General features: G+C 43.2%; 1 protein-coding gene across 1 annotated transcript in view; it reads right to left on the bottom strand.

Moving 5' to 3' along the window:
* LOC115083294 (dynein heavy chain 5, axonemal-like) overlaps window positions 1-19,172 on the bottom strand; it is a 1,259,434-nt gene that overhangs the window by 237,675 nt on the left and 1,002,587 nt on the right. The window contains exon 61 of the mRNA XM_029587102.1: window positions 12,188-12,352. Coding sequence (XP_029442962.1) covers window positions 12,188-12,352 — 165 coding nt within the window. The remainder of the gene's footprint in view (window positions 1-12,187; window positions 12,353-19,172) is intronic.

Raw genomic sequence — 19,172 nt, 5'->3', positions numbered from 1 at the left:
CTACCCCCGACTTATTGTTACCCTTGCTATGCCAGTCTATAATCACACGAAGATGTGCTGCTGTGTGATACCAAGATAGATTTGGCACTCCAAGCCCTCCCCTGGATTGCGGTATGTATAAGACCCTCCTAGCCATTCTTGGGCATTTGCCACCCCAAATAAAATTCAATAGTTTGGTCTGCCAAGCTTTCAGTATCTTTGCTGGGACATTGATTGGGAGTGTCTGGAATAGATATGTAATGCGGGGCAAGACATTCATTTTTATTGTCGCTATGCTCCCTAGCCATGAAATGTGGTATCTACTCCATTCTTCCATATCCTTTCCCATTTTCACCAGAAGGGGAATATAATTTAGTTTAAAGAGGTCCTCTTGTGCACTGATGTATATCCCTAAATATTTAATTTTGTAGTTAGCTCATTTGAACGGCATATGATTTTTAATGGCCTGTGTCTCTACAAGAGGGACTGTAATATTTAGGATTTCAGACATCCCAATTAATACGAAAACTGGCCACAGAGCTAAATGCTTCCAACTCCTGAACAGTGATAGGTAGAGATTCTTTGGGATTAGTGAGAGTAATAAGCACATCATCTGCAAATAAGGAGAACTTGTAAGAATGAGATCCCAACTCTATTCCGGAGATAGCTTTATTGTCTCTGATTTTAGATGCTAGTGGTTCAAGAAAAAGAGCAAATAAAATAGGAGAGAGGGGGCAACCCTGTCTCATACCACGGCCAACTTCAAACAAAGCGGAGTATCCTCCGTTCACTTTTATACTGGCTTGGGGGATATGGTATAGTTGCCTTATCCAACGTTGAAAAAAATTGCCAAATCGCATGTTATGGAGTACTTGAAAGAGAAATGGCCAATGCACTAAGTCATAAGCTTTCTCTGCATCTAATGATAGGAATAGAGATGGGATTTTGTGGCTTTTCACTAACCACATAAGATCAACTATTTTTCAGACATTGTCCGCTGCCATGTGCCCTGGAATGAACCCCGCTTGATCTGTGTGGATGAGATTAGCAATAAAGCAATTTAATCTAGAAGCCAATATCTTCGCCAACAGTTTAAGATCAATGTTTAACAAAGATATGGGTCTATATGATCCGCATACTGTTGGATCTCTACCTGGTTTAGCTAATATGGTTATTCCGGCCAAATTGGAATTGGGAGGTAGAGTTATCTGATTTCTCAGGGAATTAAACATTTCAATTAATGGGGGTATAATCTAAATTTTTTATAGAAGTAAGGTGTGTAGCCATCTAATCCCGGTTATTTTCCCAGTTTTAGAGATTTTATAGCACTTGCTACTTCAGCCTCCGTAATTTCTTTGTCTAGAAACTCTTTTTGAGCATCTGTGAGAGACACTAAATTTACTTCTTCCAGATACTGATCAATAGCAGCCTGTTGTATGCTGGTATCAACTGTATAGAGGTCCTTGTAAAACTGGGTAAATCGCTTCCTAATATCCTGATTGTCTGTGAGCAGCTTCCCCGTATTATCCTTGCTTTTGGTCATGTTATTCTGTGTAGCCCGTTTACGAAGTTGATTTGCCAAGAGTTTGCCGGCCTTATTGCCTCCCTCAAAAACTTTCTAACAGGTCAATAGTAATGAGTGTGCAAAGCAGCCGAATCTATTTGATTCAATTGTTGGCGTAGCAATACCAGCTTTTTGTAATCTGTATTGGAGAGAGAGTGCTTATGACTTTGTTCCATTCTTTTAAGCTGCTGTAGTATTAGCTCACAGTCTCTCCCATTTTATGTGTTTTATATAGGTAGCTCTGGAGATTAAATGACCCTGGAGTACAGCTTTTAAGCAGTCCCATCGCATAGGTGGTGTTATTTCTGCATGACTATTAAACTTTAAATATTCAGCTATGATCCCCTCTTATTTGTCTTGTAAAGTCGGCATCTTCTAGCAGTGTATTGTTTAGTCTCCAATAATGTGATCCTCTATCAGAAGTATTAAGGGAAAGTGAGGTCCAGATCAGCACGAGTCTGACCATGTCATCAGGTCAAATTCTATCCGCTTCATTTTATTTGTTAGGCCTTTATCTATGAGAAGTAAATCTGTGTGTGTAAGATTGATGTGTGGTTGAATAAAATGTAAAATTCCGTGATCTGGGGAATCTGGAGTGCCAAATATCAAGTAAATTCTCCTCCTCAGCTTCAGGGCTGTTCTCGCTATTCTCAGAGTATAACTGAAGCCTTTGAAAGTATCCTGGTGAGGGTCTAAGGCAGAGCTTTCCAAAGTGTGTGTCGGGACACATTAGTGTGTCGCCTGTAGTGTGGAGGTGTGTCACCCGGTCCACAGGGCCGGCGGAAGCAGGGAACTATAGCAGGAAGATTGGCAGGCAGTGGTGGAGCTTACATCACCACGGCCCGAAGAAAAGGGTCACATTCACTCCTCCTCCTTCCTGCCTGTGCAGCCCTGGAAGAAAAACGTTGCCGGAGCCGCGTGGGCAGGAAGGAAGAGGAGCATCTGCTGCGTACAGAAGAAGAGCAGCATTAATGGGCCATTGCGGATCCCACGTCGCGACGGCCCGAGAAGAGGAGGAAACCCGATAGCAGGGCCGCTGCGGATCCCATGTCACGGCCAGGGAAGATCAGGGCCTCTGAAGAGCCCATCCTTCGGGAACCCATGCAGAGGGACAGCATGTGCCAGTGAGAGCCTGTGCTTGAGCAAGAGAGCATGTAGGAGTGAGAGAGCCTGTGTGTGTGAGAGTGAGACAGCATGTGCATGAGAGAGACAGTACGTATGTATGTATGAGAGAGAGGCATGTGAGAGTGAGAGCTGTGGATGTGTGAGATTGCATGTGAGTGAGAGCCTGTGTGTGTGAGAATGTGTGAGATAGCATGTGAGAATGAGAACCTGATTGTGTGTTTGAGGGAAGACAGATGGAGAGAAAAGAAATAGAAAAAAAGACCCTGTAAAAGGAATTGGCAAAAAAACAAGAAAGGAAAGGTGGGAAAAAAAAGCCTGTGACCAACCGATTAGAAAACTAAGATCAGACAGCAAAGGTAAAAAAAAAAATTACTTTTTAGTGATTGGCACATGTAATCTTTGGGAATGTGCAAGAGTAGCACTTTCTCTATGCCGATCTAACAATGTACGAGATCAGCATGGAGGAAGTGGAAGCCTGCAAATATTTATTATGAGATAGGTTGTGTTGTGAAACATTTTATTTATGTATATATTTAAGGAAACATACATAAATTGTTCAAATACATTTTGTTCGTTTAACCTTTAACTTCTGGTTTGCTGGTAGACTGAATTACTGTGTCACGAAATTATGTTTGTCTAAAAAGTGTGTCACCAACATGAAAAGTTTGGAAAGCTCTGGTCTAAGGTAATATTGAAATCCCCCCCCCCCCCCGGATTATGATGCCTTCTGCCTTATTTTGTATCACTTTTCCTAACATATCAAAAAACTTTTCTTGATGGCTATTGGGTGCATAGACACTAATTAGTATGTATGCTGTACCTCCCCTTACTATATTTAGTAGCATATATCTACCATCCGTATCTGCATATCTTGATTTCAGTTCAAATACCACATCTTTCCGTATTAATATCCCCACCCCCACATATCTTGCTGTTTGTGAACTTGCAGCAAAAAATCTGTGGGGGAAAGTCGGTGAATGCATTAAAGACTCATACCTTTCTTTAAGATGGGTTTCCTGAAGGAATGCAACATGGGTGGCGTGCCTATCCAAATCTTTGTACAATAGTCTCTGTTTTTGTGGTGTATTAAGCCCTTTAACATTGATAGACACTATTTTCATTAAGTCAGACATCTTAACATATATTTAGTCAAAACAACTCTCATACCTCCCAGACTATGCAATATCAGGTACTCCCCAAGAGCTTTCATCACTCTCTCTATAATACCTAGTATCCACAACCATACGTACCATTCCCCGAGTTAGCCCCAAAATCTTATAGCAGCTTCCCTCCCCTGCCCACCCCCTCCCCCCCCCCACAGTCCCTCCAGCAAAATAATCAAACCCGCGAGATTCTCCATAGGAGGAAAGTTTCAGGTGAGGGCCACTGCCACCCTCGCCAGGCTGCCATCTTACTGGTCCAATGTCCCCTCATTAGATACTCTCACTTCTTCAATCACATTTTTTGCTTGAGAAGGTCTTTGGTCTAAGCAGTCCCAGACAGATCCATGTACTCAGTCAAATAATGGAAGACATTGCTTAGTCGTAGCTCATGAGTTGCTCCTTGCAGAAGAGATTGAGCTCGCTGAGTTGCTTCAAAGTCTCTTACCCCCTTTTGCCATCCACTGCCAGCTGGTTTGCTCCTTCATTATGTGTTTTGTTGCTGCCTTATGCTGGGGGGATATTGTGATCGTAAAGCCTTGTTCTTTTAAGATTGTTGACGCTTCTGCAGTGGTTTTTATTTTGTAAGAGATTCCTTAAAGTGTGAAACCCAGACCAAATGGGAAGAGCCATCTATAGCGGATGTTTTCTTTTCGAAGAAAGCTGGTGATTTCCTTCAGCTCTTGCCTCTTTTTTAATGTGATAGGAGAAATGTCCACGACTATAGCAATTTTGTTACCTTCCCATTGCCAAACGTTTTTTTTTGCGAGCTGCCGCTAAGATCCTTTCTTTTGTGACGTAGGAGAGAAAACAAACTATTATATTATATTGCAGGGCCAGTTCTGGGCCCTTGTCCCCATGGCCCATTGTGCTCTCTCAATCTGCAGCGGGGGTTCAGCGTTGCCATAGGGACCTTCTGGAGTCAGGAATAGCTCTAGGCACAGCTTTGCGATCATGGCTGTGCAATCTGCGAAATCTACAACTCCGGGATATCTCGAAATCTCAAATTACATCTTCGGGTACGATTCTCAATGTTCTCTAACTTCTCCGCGAACCGCTCAGCTTCTGTCATGAATGTCAGTTGTTCCTCTCTGATGCGGCATATATCCTCCTCGTGGGCGTCCGTGCGAATTTCTGTTTCATCTATTCTCCGTCCCAAATCCGAAATGTCTTCACGCAATTCATTAATAAGTTCAGGGGTCTCCATTTTATCATTTTAATGTCCTCTCTCAAATCTCTAAACCATTCGTGGAATTCGTCACGACTGGGCACGATTGTGTGATTCTTGCCTTGATCAGATTCGTGGCCTAGCTCCGTATCGTAGCCTTCCCCAGGCGCCATGTTCCCCTTGGCATTTTTGGTGTAGGAAAATTTGCGAATATCCAGCAATTTCTTCCTTACAACATCTCTTTCAGATTTGTATGAGGAGGTGTTTGCAGCAGTTTGTAGGTAACGATGCTTCAGTTTTAGCATGGATATAGTGGCCTGGTGAGGGAACTGGTAATCATGTGACCATTCACCCTGATGATGTAATTTCCTCCCTCCATTTATAGCCAGTTTAAAGGCAGGGGGCCACGTTGTGGAGGTGGGTTTGATGTGTGGAAATGTCACTTTGGTTTGCCCCCTCCATACATAGCTTGCCCTCTTATTGCCCCTCCCCCCCCAAAAAAAAAAACCTTCTGTCAAAAGACACCAGTCTGTGAACTTAAATATTACTACAAGAAGGATGGGGGGGGGGGGGGGGCATGGGGAAGGCACATGAATACATTGGACTTCATGTGCCAGAGACCTTTGGTAGGCCTCTGATGTACTGCCAGCCAGCCAGTGCTCCTACCATGTGACAGGGGCCGGCCAATGGCACGGATACCCTGTCACATGGTAAGGGCAAAGGGCCATCGGCGCCATCTTTATGAGTGGCAGCCAACGGCCCGAGAATGGGAGATCGCTCCCAGGACCACCACTGGACCACCAGGTAATTTTAAAATGTTTTGGGGGGATCGGGAGGGTGGGGGAAGCTAAGGGGTCATTTTTAAAGGATCAGGTGGTTTTTTTTTTTATCGGGCCATTGGCGCCATTTTTGAGTGGCAGCCAAAATGGCGCCGATGGCCCGAGAGCGGGAGATCAGTCCCCGTGCCCCCACTGGACCACCAGGTACTCGTAAAACGTTTTGGGGGGTTCGGGAGGGTGGGAGAAGGTAAGGGTTTAGTTTTATAGGGTCGGGGTGGGTTTAGGGGTTGTTTTGGTGTGCTGATTTTCCCGCCCTCCCCCCAAATAACTCCCGTTAGTGGACACTAACGGGAGTAACGATTTTTCACGATAAATCGGGAAAGTTTCTATTGTATCGTGCACTCTAACGATTTTTGACGATTTAAAAAATATCGGACGATTTTTTAAATCGTCAAAAAACGATTCACATCCCTAGTATTAAATGCTAATATTATCTCTTCATTTAATCTTAAAGTTGAAAATATAGAACAGAGATTAAATACATCTGAAAAGATCCAACAAAACCTGGTTCAAGCAGATTTAATAAATAGCAAAAAATTGGAAAATATAGAAAATGCCTTGAGGTCTCATAATTTAAGAGTATTGAATTTTCCTGTGATTGATATATCACCATTGGAATTATTTAAGACATATATTCTTCAAGTGTTGAAGGTACCAGATACTGCAATGCCTATGATTACAAAAGCTTACTATCTTCCGCAAGCTCCTGATAGAACTGAGGATGCATCCAGACAATTACCATCATTGGATTTATCTGAGATTTTAGAAATGTCTCAAGATATGGAGATTGTTAAAAGGAGGCCGATGTTAATTTCCTTTGCTTTCCTCATGGATCGAAATAATATCCTCAGACTCTTTTTTTTTTGCAAAATAATTTTTATTGCGAAGACGTGTATTTCCACAAGCACGAAGAAATACGAGAAAACAACAATACCAACAGGGTAATGATCGATACAGTGGCTATACATATCCTCTTTTAAAGAACATCACCTACCCCTGTAATCAGACTGAATTCCTCAACTGATCACCACTCCCAGCAAACAGACTAAACCAGTCACACCTCACATATTCCACCCATACGACCACCTCAACCAACACGCACAGCCGCTCCCCCCCCACCCCCTGTAGCCCTGCCCAGAAGCCCCAATTCCCATATATGTTAATTTGAACTGGAACGAAGTAGCAAAACAGCAAAAAAAAAAAAAGCTGTGTGGTCCCCGTCAGGTTGGGGCTGGCACAGAAGCATTGGGATACCAAATGACATGGTAACCTGCAGTAGTCAAGTGTCCTTGAAGAGTTGGAGAGAGAAGAAAGTAATAGCGAGCCCAACAGTCAGCATATTTTTTGTCCATGGGCTTAGGAGATTTGGGATAATCCATTCGCTCCAGTAATACCATGTCCATCATACAATGCTGCCAAGCCATAATGGACGGCATAGCTAGAGGATCAATCCAGTCAGCAAGTATAATACGACAGGCTAATAATAAAGCAAGCCTACCAAAGCGATCCTGGGCCCCGGTACATTTCTCAGAAAGCCCCCACGGTCCAGCCAGCAAAAGTACAACGGACATTTGGAGAGGGAGCTGGATGCATTTAGTGACACAAGCCAGTATCTGGGTCTAGAAAGTCGCTAGGGTCGGGCAAAGAATTAGCCGGTGTAACATGGTGCCTTCTACGTTGGAGCATTTAATGCAGAGTGAAGAGGAAAGGCAGCCCATATGAAAATGTTGCACATCATCACAGAATGATGGAGAATTAGAAAATGTAGACAGTCTTTATTCTATGGTCAAAAAATCTGGGTTTACCCTGACCTTACAAAATCTACCCAATCACAAAGGAAGAATTTTCTTCTAATGAGATCTGATGTTCTTCAAAAAGGGGCTCAATTTCTTCTTCGCTATCCTTGCAAGTGCTGTATTAAGTACCAAAATGTTAATTATATCTTTTTCGAACCATCGCAACTTAGTTGGTTTTGGATATGCACACCTAATTTGTCATAGCTGATTTTGGTATTGATGTATGATTGTTGTGATTCTCACTCAGCTACCTTTATTTACATTAGAGATGATTTTGGGATTATGAAGCTCTCCTATTTCTGAGTCCCACTGCTCTTTTTCTTTTATTCAGCGCATGCCTATATATTGACCTTGTATTGATTTTTCTTTCTTTGATGCAATACTTGATATGCTGATATTGCAATGCAAGATTTTGCTTGTGATTATTTGAAATGCTGAAAAAAAAAAACAGGCTTTTCTTGGACTCCCTCCTCTGTGGACCTTTGCACAGTTACCTAAGAGGTTGTGGATTCCTGTGACACCTAAATCCTCTTTTATTCAATTTACCATAGGTCTGTGGGCAATCTGGAGTTGGAGGAAGAGATTATTTCTTTTCAATCTCCAATAAGATTTAATAAGATGTTTACTCTGGGAAATTCTTTGAAGCTTAGGACATATTTGAGAGAAGTAAAGGCAACAATCTTTTGAATCATTAAAGGCAAAATGTCACTTGGCAGAGAGATCAATTTTCCTACCTTCACTTAAAACACTTCATTGATGCAGAAGGAGTTAAAATTGAGCGCCTAAAGAGGAAAGCACTCTTGGAAAGATTTTGTGATAAAGCTGAAAGTATCAGAGGGCTGATTTCAAAGATCCACTCTATGCTTAATGAGGAACTGCCTGATAAACAACCATAAGAAGGCTTGGGAAAGGGATTTAGGGGAGATATCTGATGAAACTTTCTGGAATTTATGCTTTTTAATTGTAGGAAAAAGTTCTGTTTCTTCATTGTTATAAATGTATTAAGGTATTTTATTGCTGGTATCTCACTCCTGAGTAACTTCATAAACAAATACCTGAATGTGAAGGATAGGTTTTGGCATGCCTGTGAAAAGGTAGGGACCTTCATTCACATTTGGTGGTAATGTCTGTTAATGTAGAGATTACTTACCTGATAATCTCGTTTTCCTTAGTGTATGCAGATGGATTCAAAACAAGTGGGTATAGCGTGCTCGTGCTAGCAGTTGGAGACGGATCTGACGTCAGCACGGATACATATACCCCCACAGGAAGTGCTGCAAATCAGTAATCTTCCTTGCAAAAGCTGTAGCTGACCAATCGATTAATTAGCAGGATTACCCTGACCGATTGATAGTAGCTGGAGACCGCCAGTGTTCTCAACCGGAAGGCGTCGACACCCGGCAGGGTGGATAGCCTATTATAAGAAAACATGGCTTACCGTGAATCGGTGAATCCCCATGTATGCCGGCAGCCGGGCGGGATGCTGAGTCCATCTGCATACACTAAGGAAAACGAGATTATCAGGTAAGTAATCTCTACATTTCCTAGCGTGTAGCAGATGGACTCAAAACAAGTGGGATGTACAAAAGCTACTCCCGGACTGGGCGGGAGGCTGCCCGAGGACCTTTTAGGATTGCCCTCGCAAATACTGTGTCCTCCCTGGCCTGGACGTCCAGACGGTAGAATCTGGAGAAGGTATGGAGGGAGGACCACGTCGCCGCTTTACATATCTCTGCAGGCGACAGCAGCTTAGCTTCTGCCCAAGAGGCCGATTGTGCTCTGGTAGAATGAGTCTTGACCTGTAGAGGCAGTGGTTTTCCTGCCTCTATGTAGGCTGCCTTGATAACTTCTTTAATCCAGCGGGCGATGGTTGGCCGTGAGGCCGCTTCCCCTTGCTTCTTCCCGCTGTGCAGGACGAACAGGTGGTCTGTCTTTCGTACTGCTTCTGACATTTCCAAGTATCTGGACAGTAGTCTGCCGATGTTGAGATGGCGTAGCATTCGACCTCCCTCCGACTTCTTCAAACCTTCCGTGGTAGGCAAGGATATGGTTTGGTTAAGGTGAAAGTATGAGACCACTTTGGGTAAAAAGGATGGAACTGTGTGAAGATGGATAGCCTCTGGAGTGATTCTGAGAAATGGATCACGACAGGATAGTGCTTGTAGCTCTGAGATGCGGTGTGCTGAACACACAGCCAGCAAGAACACCATCTTCAAGGTTAACAAACAGAGGGACAGGCCTCGAAGGGGCCTGAAGGCTGATCCCGCCAAAAATTCCAATACTAGGTTGAGATTCCACAAGGGCACCGGCCACTTCAGTGGCGGGCGAATGTGCTTGACTCCTTTCAGGAAACGTGAGACGTCTGGGTGGTTGGCAATGGTGTTGCCGTCACTCCTGGGACCGTAGCAAGACAGCGCTGCTACCTGAACCTTGATGGAGCTGAGGGACAGACCCTTCTGAAGTCCATCTTGTAGGAAGTCCAAAATGATAGGAATCTTAGCAGCATGCGGATTGGTGCTGTGAGAGTCGCACCAGGCTTCAAAAACTCTCCAGATCCTGATTATATGTTAGGGATGTGGAGAACTTGCGTGCTCGAAGGAGTGTATCTCTAACCGGCTCAGAGTATCCCCTTTTCTTCAGTCTAGCCCTCTCAATGGCCAGACCGTAAGAGAGAATTGAGCTGGATCCTTGTGGAGGATGGGACCTTGCCGCAGCAGGTCCCTGTAGGGAGGCAGAGGTAGAGGGTTCTCTGCCAGTAGTCTTCTCATGTCTGTGTACCAGGGTCTTCTTGGCCAGTCCGGGGCCACTAGAAGAACTAGGCCTCTGTGTCGCTGAATCCTGTGTACAATGGCGCCCAGCAGGAGCCATGGAGGAAAGGCGTATAGCAGGATCCCTTGAGGCCATGGCTGTACCAGAGCATTGATCCCCTGAGCCGGAGGATCCCGCCTGCGCCTGAAATATCTGGGAACTTGAGCATTAGACCTGTCCGCTAAGAGGTCCATGGCTGGCGTCCCCCAGCGATCCACAATTATCTGAAAAGCTGTGGGTGACAGCTGCCACTCCCCCGGATTTAGGCTTTCTCCTTGAATAATTCCACCCAGGAAAGCGAAGCCGGATCTGGCCGTATGGGCACCAGGTTCCCTGGCTGCTCGCCGCGGCCCGCTAAGTCCGGTGTGCTCCCTGAGGAACCGCTGGGCTGGGGCCGGTCCTGTCCTAGAACTCCCATGGCCTCCTCACATTGGGCACATAGTGAGTCTGCTCCCTCACTCTGTGTAGCTCTGAGGTTGCATGCTGAGCAGAGGCTTAGAGCTTTCATGCCAGATTCTGGAGGTGCCGGCCCTGCTGCTGCATGGGCTTTCTTATGCTCCATTTGCCTGAAATCCGGTGTCGCCCAATATGTGCGCCTAACAAGAGCGCTTAACAGCATGCGCCTATCCGCGGGCGTCTTAGAAACGTGCGCCTATCCACGGGCGTCTTATGAATGTGCGCCTATCCACGGGCGTCTTATAAACGTGCGCCTATCCGCGGGCGTCTTATGAATATGCACCTATCCACGGGCGTCTTATAAACGTGCGCCTATCCGACTGCAGGAGGTCGTTCAGCGGGGGTTCCGGATCCCCGCTGAACGACCTCCTGCAGTCGATCTCCTGCCGGCGCCATTTTCCGTACGGAAAACGATTCGCGGCAGGAGATCATTTTCCGGACCCCCGCTGGACCCCCAGGGACTTTTGACCAGCTTGGGGGGGCCTCCTGACCCCCACAAGACTTGCCAAAAGTCCAGCGGGGGTCCGGAACGACCTCCTGCAGTCGAATCGTGTTGGTCTATGGCCGCCGCCATTTTGCGCCGCCATTTTGAAAAATGGCGCCGGCTGAAGACAACACGATTCAATTGCAGGAGGCCGTTCCGGACCGCTGCCGTTCCGGACTGCCGCTGGACCCCCAGGTAATTTAAGGCATTTGGGGGGGGGGGGGGTGGGGGGGGGTGGGGGATTTAATTTAAAGGGTCGGGGGTGGGTTTTAGGGGGTTTTAGTGTGCTGGTTTTCCTGCCCTCCCCCTTCCCCCGATTTACGATTTTTTGACGATAAATCGGGGGAATTGGTATTGTATCGTGGCCCTAACGATTTCTGACGATTTAAAATATATCGGACAATATTTTAAATCGTCAAAAAACGATTCACATCCCTATCTGCTACACGCTAGGAAATGTCTGTTAATTCAAAATTATTCTGATATGATGTTGGGGGTTGTTATGAACTTTGAGAAAATCTGAAAACCTTTTCAACTTTGGATGAATACTTTAGTATGTGTTTGTCGCTATGCATTACTTTGACTTTTCTTGCATAATACACAATACAGTTGACATAGATAAGGTGGTTGGATGCTGGGGGGAGGGGTGTGGAAGTGGTAGGAGGCATGGAGGATATTATTGTTTAAGCCTATAATTTTGGTTGTGAATATATATATAGTATATGCTGTGCTATAATTCTGATTGTTTTAATTAAGCATGAATTGTAATGATGGCTTCTCTGCCTGAATATTATTTCCTGTACAGTACCTTGGATTTCGCCAGGCGTTCTATATTTTCAGTGGGGTCAGAACCCATGGACAAAAAGCAAACCAGAGGAGTGCGACAGTCACTTTCAACCCACATTGCTTCCATATCAAGAATAAATCCTTCTGCATATTTGACTCCTAGGGATTCAGCAATGTAATGTCGAGCCTGAAATATAAATTGACAAATTGAAGGGTACATGTTATGAAAGTTAAAGGTTTCAGCATTCAATTCTGAAGGCATGTTTCTGATATTCTTTTCCTACCTTTCTTAGAATGATCGCATTAGAAATATCTGAGTTTTCTTATAGAAATGAGGAGTATATTTGTTCAAAAAAAGTCTGTCAAATACATTTTCAGGAAGATCTATGCCACCATATGAAACCTTTGTCACTGTAAATTACTATTTATAGAGATGGGTTGAAAGATTCAAAAATCATACCCACAATCCCTGATTTGAATCATGATTTTGGATCATGATTTTCTTTTTTTTTTTCTATAATTTTACATAACAAACACAAATATATACTTGTGACAGAAATAAGAGGTTCTCTCAAAAGATATATACTAAATGCATCTTACACATCTTAAATTTATACATATAATAGGTAATCCTCCTAATTTTTGGAAAATAGGGGGGGAGACAAGGGCTTAGTAACTTAACTGGAGCGAAATTACTATGTAATACAATACATAAATATCAGAGATAGAACTCCTTAAATATATGCCTACCGAGAGAGTATATAGCTGTTTATCTAGGGTGAGCATCCAAAAATGCCCTTAATTGTACTGGTTCAACAAATACAAATGTGGAATTCTGATATTTTAATACACACTTGCAAGGATAACGGAGTGTGAATTTTGAACAAATACCCAAGGCTTCTGTCCTCATTAAGAGGAATTTCTTCCTCCTTTCCTGAGTTATGCGTATTATATCAGGAAAAAACCATAATTTCTGGCCATATTACAGAAGGTTCCTATTCCTAAAGAAATATCTGAGGACTGTATTCTTATCTTGTAAAAATGCAAAGCTCACAAGGAGTATCCCTCTCTCAGATATTTCATCTTCCTGAGATAGCTCTAGCATCTCTGTAATATTTAATTGAGATTCTTGTTTTTCTGTATCTTTATCTGGACCTTTAACTATAGTATTCTGAAATAAGAAATATGCTTTAGTTATAACAGGCATAATTTCCTTTGGCATTTTTAACACTTCAATTAAATATTTTTTAAACAAATCTACTGGTGGCATTAATTTTACCACAGGAAAATTCAGAACACGTATATTCGAATTTCTTAAAGAGTTCTCCATATATTCCATTTTCTTTGCTTGAGTTTGCTCAGATAATATCAGTCTTTGCTGAATTTTCTTTACATTTTCAAGCCTGCCTTCAACTTCCTTAATCTTCAGATCTTGTTCCATGGTCTTTTTCTCCATAGCCATACTCCTTTTATTCGTTGCCAGTACAATATTTGCTAATGTAAGTATAGCGTTTTCAATTGAAGCCGAAGCTTCCCATAACGATTCAAGAGTTATTGTTGGAGGTTTAACAAGAAAAGGCTTTAAGTTCATTTCCTGCTCACCCAGACTTTCAGCTGCTCCATCAGTGTCCCGAATCTGTTCCATTAAGGCAGTCTCCGCAGTTAGCTGTTGATAAGAAACCTGTTTTTCTTCTAACTGAAGAGCCAGGTTTTCACCCACAGTTCCCTTCATCTTAGTGGACACTCCTCCTGGGAATTCAAATGAGGTAACTTTTTGTTGATTCTGTTCCCCTTTCAAACCATCGGGGGAATCAGTAAGTTGTAAAAAATCCGCAGCAATGTTCCCATGAGGGGGGGATGGAGTCTTAGGCGCGCCGGGGCTGAGTGATATCTCGGCCATTGAAGGTGGCGTTCGCTCCGCGTCACCTCCATTCACAGCACTCGGACCCGGCAATGTCGGAGTTGAAGTAAAGAAGCTCGGAATCAATATCTGACTCGGTGAAAAAGTCACTTCAGAAACTGCCAAGCTCTCCCGGAGCTTGGCTTTCCTTTTGGTATGTGGCATTCTATACGATAGACAAGAGGAAATAAAAATTTCAAACGGAAAACCAGAGCATTCCTCGCTGTCTCTTTCAATCAGACGCCCGGATCATGATTTTCTAATTCAAATATTTATAAGATTGGCTTTGCATCCTTCGCAGACGTTTTCCAGCTAATGGGAGATTTAGGCTTTTTGGTATTTTTGGATCTTGCCCAGTCAGTTGGCCCTTCCACTTCTTTTCTAAGATTGGTTACTGCTCCCCTTTATTTATTTATTTATTTAACATTTTTTTTATACCGACCTTCATAGTAATAACCATATCGGATCGGTTTACATAGAACAAGGGTATAACTGAAGCAATAAATAAAATAGTAATTAACAAGAGAAGAATAAGGCAAAGTTACATTTAACAAGGAGTAAAAACTTGGGAAGCTTAAAGCTGGAAGAAAGGAAGGCAGAAGGAATTATAACATAATACAAAAGGATAAGATAGTTTAGCAAGGGCTGTGTGCGTGCCAAGCGCATTTTAAAAATGGCCCGGCCAGATACGCGCGGAAGTGCTGGGCTTAGTAAAAGGGGCAGGCCGGGCGTGGGGTACGGGTGGGGCAGGGGCAGGGGTCGGCTGGGACATCGGCCATTAGGCTCTGTCCCAGGAAGCGCACACCAGCAACTAGCCAGTGCGCTGAACTTACTTCATCTCGTAAGATGAAGTAAGTTCCAAAATTAAAAAAAAAAAAGTAGGAAGAGGGGTTTTAGGCGTCTAGGAGGAGAGGGGAAAAGGGAGGCAGAGTAGGTAAGGGGTTAGGGAAGTTACCTCCCAGTCTGATCCTTAATGAGACTGGACTGGGAGGGAACTGGGGAAAGGCCATTCGCATCGCTGCACTTTTTTTTTTTTTTAAATCACCCCCCCTCGCCCGCACATGCGCAAGCCGATATAAAATCGGGCACACATGTGCGCACAGGTATTGTATTTTATAACTTGCGCATTGCCACGCACATGTTATAAAATTGGTGCGTCCATGTGTGCGCACCAGGAGCTGTGTGCAAATGGATGCGCGTGTGCGGCTTTTAAAATCTACTTCTTAATGTGCAGAAGCAGGTATTTTATAAAGTTGGCTGATGTTTGCATGTATCTCACTTATGCATGCACTTCCAAGCACCAGTTCACCGAGACCTCCATTAGTTGACCTAGATCTCTACCAGTTTAGCCACACCCTCCACCACTTGCACCAGAACCCTTATCCAAAACCAGCTACTTATATGTGAATGTGCTGATTTTACATGCACAAACCTTGTATAAGTCTTTGAAAATGCACCCTTATAGGTTTTCTGTACTGAAAGAGCACTTTATATTGACGCTGATTTCCATCCATGTCCTTTTCAGCTTATGTTTGTAAAATTCCATTGCCAGGAAAATTATGAAGTGAATTTTCAAAGCTGAATGCATGCTGAAATCGGAAGATGGGCACACATCTAGCAGTAGTCCATGTCCATCCGATTTTATAAAGTGGGTAAATGTGCGCACAAGTGCTGATGTGCACACATCTCACATCGGAAGGAAAAGGGGCATGGACTTGGCAGGACTAAAAGATGTGCGCTCAAGTACCTATGCGCCTGGACGTGCACCCAGGTTCAGTGCTGTGTAACTTTAATTCTGCTTTGGAGGAGGTGTAAATTAAAAAAATACAGGCATCTGTGAGAGGATTGTGGGGTTTGGGGTAATTGGGGGGGAGTGCAGGCTTTATAACCAGGAGATTTGGGAGGACCTAGGAGAACACTGGGCGAACTGATGGATGAACTGTAGAAACTGGACCTCAGTTGGACTCATGTCTGTTTTAAAATATAGGCAGCTGCACATCCTTAAGCCAATTTACGCTGCTAGGCTTGCATAAGCTTAAAATTAGGAGCACATAATTGCGCCTACACTATTTTATAACATGTGTAGATATGTGCGTGCATGTTATAAAATGGCTGTGTCTCTGGGCATGTGCCGATATGCCTGTTTGAAAGTATGTGCACCCACGCACCTGTTTGAAAGTTACCTTCCCTGTGTATAAGTTCCAAAGAATTGGAAAATCAAACATGCTTGTCCAAAATATTGGATGCAGCACGATGCTATCAATTCACACTTCAGAATCCAGGTAAGTATATATTTTTTCTGTACCATGGAAAACTTTGATCAGTAATCAGAAATTTATGTATATAAGTTGAAAAAGAACACGGACTGAAATGATGTACCTTTTTGTGCACATATGTATATGTGTACTGGGACAACTTGTGAATTTTCAAAGTGGACTTATGCAAATAAGTCCACTTCGAAAATTTGGGCTGAAATCTGCAGGTATAAAGTATCTGCAGACTTTAACCCTATGTGGGCCATTATAAAATTACCCTCTCTATGTATTGTAATTGAGAAAAATCACTTTTTGAGAAAGATTTTCCAGTTGAATAATTGATTTTATAATGAATAACTATGGCAACATTTAAACAACAGACTCAAATTTCTTGAATTAATTGCTATGCAATTATGATTTATGATCTGGATATGGTAGCAGTTAGAAGGTTAATTGCAACCCCTGATATAAACTGGCATCATTAGGAAACATATTGGGTGTTTGCTCTAATATTCTAATTACAATGTGTTTAACAACTGTGGTGCCATTCTATCAAACTATTTATTTGCTTTTTCCATTTATTCAGAAATGCAGTACCAGCTGGGACTTTCTGGGTTTTTTTTTGTTGGCTTGACAATCTCTTAATCTTAAAATATTTTCTATGCAGAATAGTGGTGAGACCTCCATCTCGTGTGCAATTCACACCTATCTAAGGATATTGACAGGATGGAGGCAATTCAGAAAAGTTCAATCAAAATGGAGCAAGGTCTGCAACACAAGTGCCATGTACAGAGATTTAAGGAGGGGAAGAAAAGTGGAAAATGATAAACCACTCAAATATAACAGGCTTCCAATGGATAGTATTCTCGTTAGAAAAGAAGCTTAGGAGAGGGGACAAGATGGCCACATAAGTGCTCCACGCTGTCGATCACTCTCCAATGCTTTTCCTTCGTTTCCTTCAATTGAATTTCCTTACCATCCACTAAATGGAAGGGGAAGGTTAGAACTTACCCCACCAAGCCTGAGTCTTTGCCCGGACAGCGTTTTATCAATGGATTTGTGGCTTCTGCATGCGAGGGGGGAACCCACATTGCTGTGTCCACTGGTGGAACAACAAATTCAAGCATGGGGGAGGCATCCCTCAGCCCCCTTGATGACCGGCTCCCTTCAGCTCCACCAAGCCGCTCCTCTGAAGCATCGGCATCCCTGACTGCTGACACTGATGTTGCAGCCAGTGGTGCGGGGTCTCCGAAGGCGAGTGAGTTTGGTGTTCTTTCCCTGATTTCATCAGGACAGAAGCCTTTGTCAGTCCCTGCTGAAATCCCATGTTCTTGTAGTGGAATAAGTTGCCTTCTGGTAACTCCTGGTGTGATTTCTGGCAGTGCTTGAATGTCGCTTTCTAAGCCGGAGATTGTGACATTAGAAGCCAAATGGGATCTAATGGCACAATTCCGAACTTCCTTTTCTCAGTGTTATTTGAAAGTTGACTCTATAACTGCAAAACTGGAATCTTTATCGGCTGATCATAATAAATTTCATCAGGATACTGCTGGGAAAATTGTTGCTTTACAAGACAAAGTTAAATCGGTGAAAGCAGTTCGACTTCTTTGATTCAGGATCGGGCCAGTATGTCCCAAAGAGTAGAGTTTATTGAAAATAGTCTTAGACATTTGAAACTCCGATTTAGCAATTTTCCTTGAGTTAAAGGTGAAATGCCTCCTTTTACTTTAAGAAGATATTTCCAGAAGGTTTTGAACATTTCCCTAGACATGGTTTCCTCCATTACAAAAGTCTATTTTCTTACCGGTACTAGTAAAGTAAATGTCCAGATTCCTACTAACCTTGACTTGACTGACTTTTTGGAATCTTCTCAATATGAGGTGGTGGAGTGTTCAACACTTTTGGTGTCTTTTTTTACTGAGCAAGATCTGAGTATTGTTATGAAGGCATATTTTTCAACTATGTCTGCCCAGTTTATGGGGCAAAATGTTAGAATTTTCCCAGATTTGGCCCGAGTCTCCCAAGAAAGGAGGAACAGTTTCCTGATTATGTTCCAGGAAACCCTTGCCCTTGGGGCTACTTTTCTATTACTATTCCCCTGTAAATGCATGGTTAAGTACCATCAGAATTCTTATGTGTTCTATGCCCCTAATCAGCTTCGAATGTTTATTAATTCTAAGATGTTTCTTACTGATCTTCATTTATCATCTTTAGTTCCAGATCCAGTCTAAATTAATAATATTCAGGATTTAGTACCAATCTCATGCAGTGCAGTTTCTTATGTTGAATTTCTAATTAATCTTCTCATTTTCTCCCCCCTCTAATGACTGTAGACTGTTAAGATTGAGAGATTTTTCCTTGTTTGATTTATCCTTTGCAATTTATCCTTTGCAATTTTCTCAATCGTGTTTCTGTATCAAAGTATTTTTGCTTTGTGATTATTAAAACTTAATAAAGATAAAGTTAAAAAAAAAGAAAAGAAGCTCAGGAGCAAAGGGCATCAGATAATGGTAATGGCAATTTTATTTAATATACCTATTTTCACAGCTATCAAAATGGTATACAATCAGTGAAGGCAGGGGCGAATCTCACCCAAACGTTTTTAAAGTGGCGTTGGATGATGGTAAGGCTCTGGTCCACTCCCCCTCCACTCCTTCTTGGCAGTTCATCTTGGGTCCATAGCCTGTCTGTTATGGCCGCCGGCTGTGGCAGGCCGCGACCGGGACCAGGTGTCATGGCTGCCGGCCGCGGCGGTCCGCAACCGGGGCCGAAGACTCACCCGAGGCATCGGGCCGCCTCCGGGGATTCCACAGAGGCAGGCAGGCCTCTTTCATAGTGACTTCGCGGCTGCT

Source organism: Rhinatrema bivittatum, chromosome 2 (genome assembly GCF_901001135.1).
Source record: "Rhinatrema bivittatum chromosome 2, aRhiBiv1.1, whole genome shotgun sequence".
NCBI lineage: Eukaryota > Metazoa > Chordata > Amphibia > Gymnophiona > Rhinatrematidae > Rhinatrema > Rhinatrema bivittatum.
This window is presented reverse-complemented; position numbering and strand designations above follow the sequence as displayed.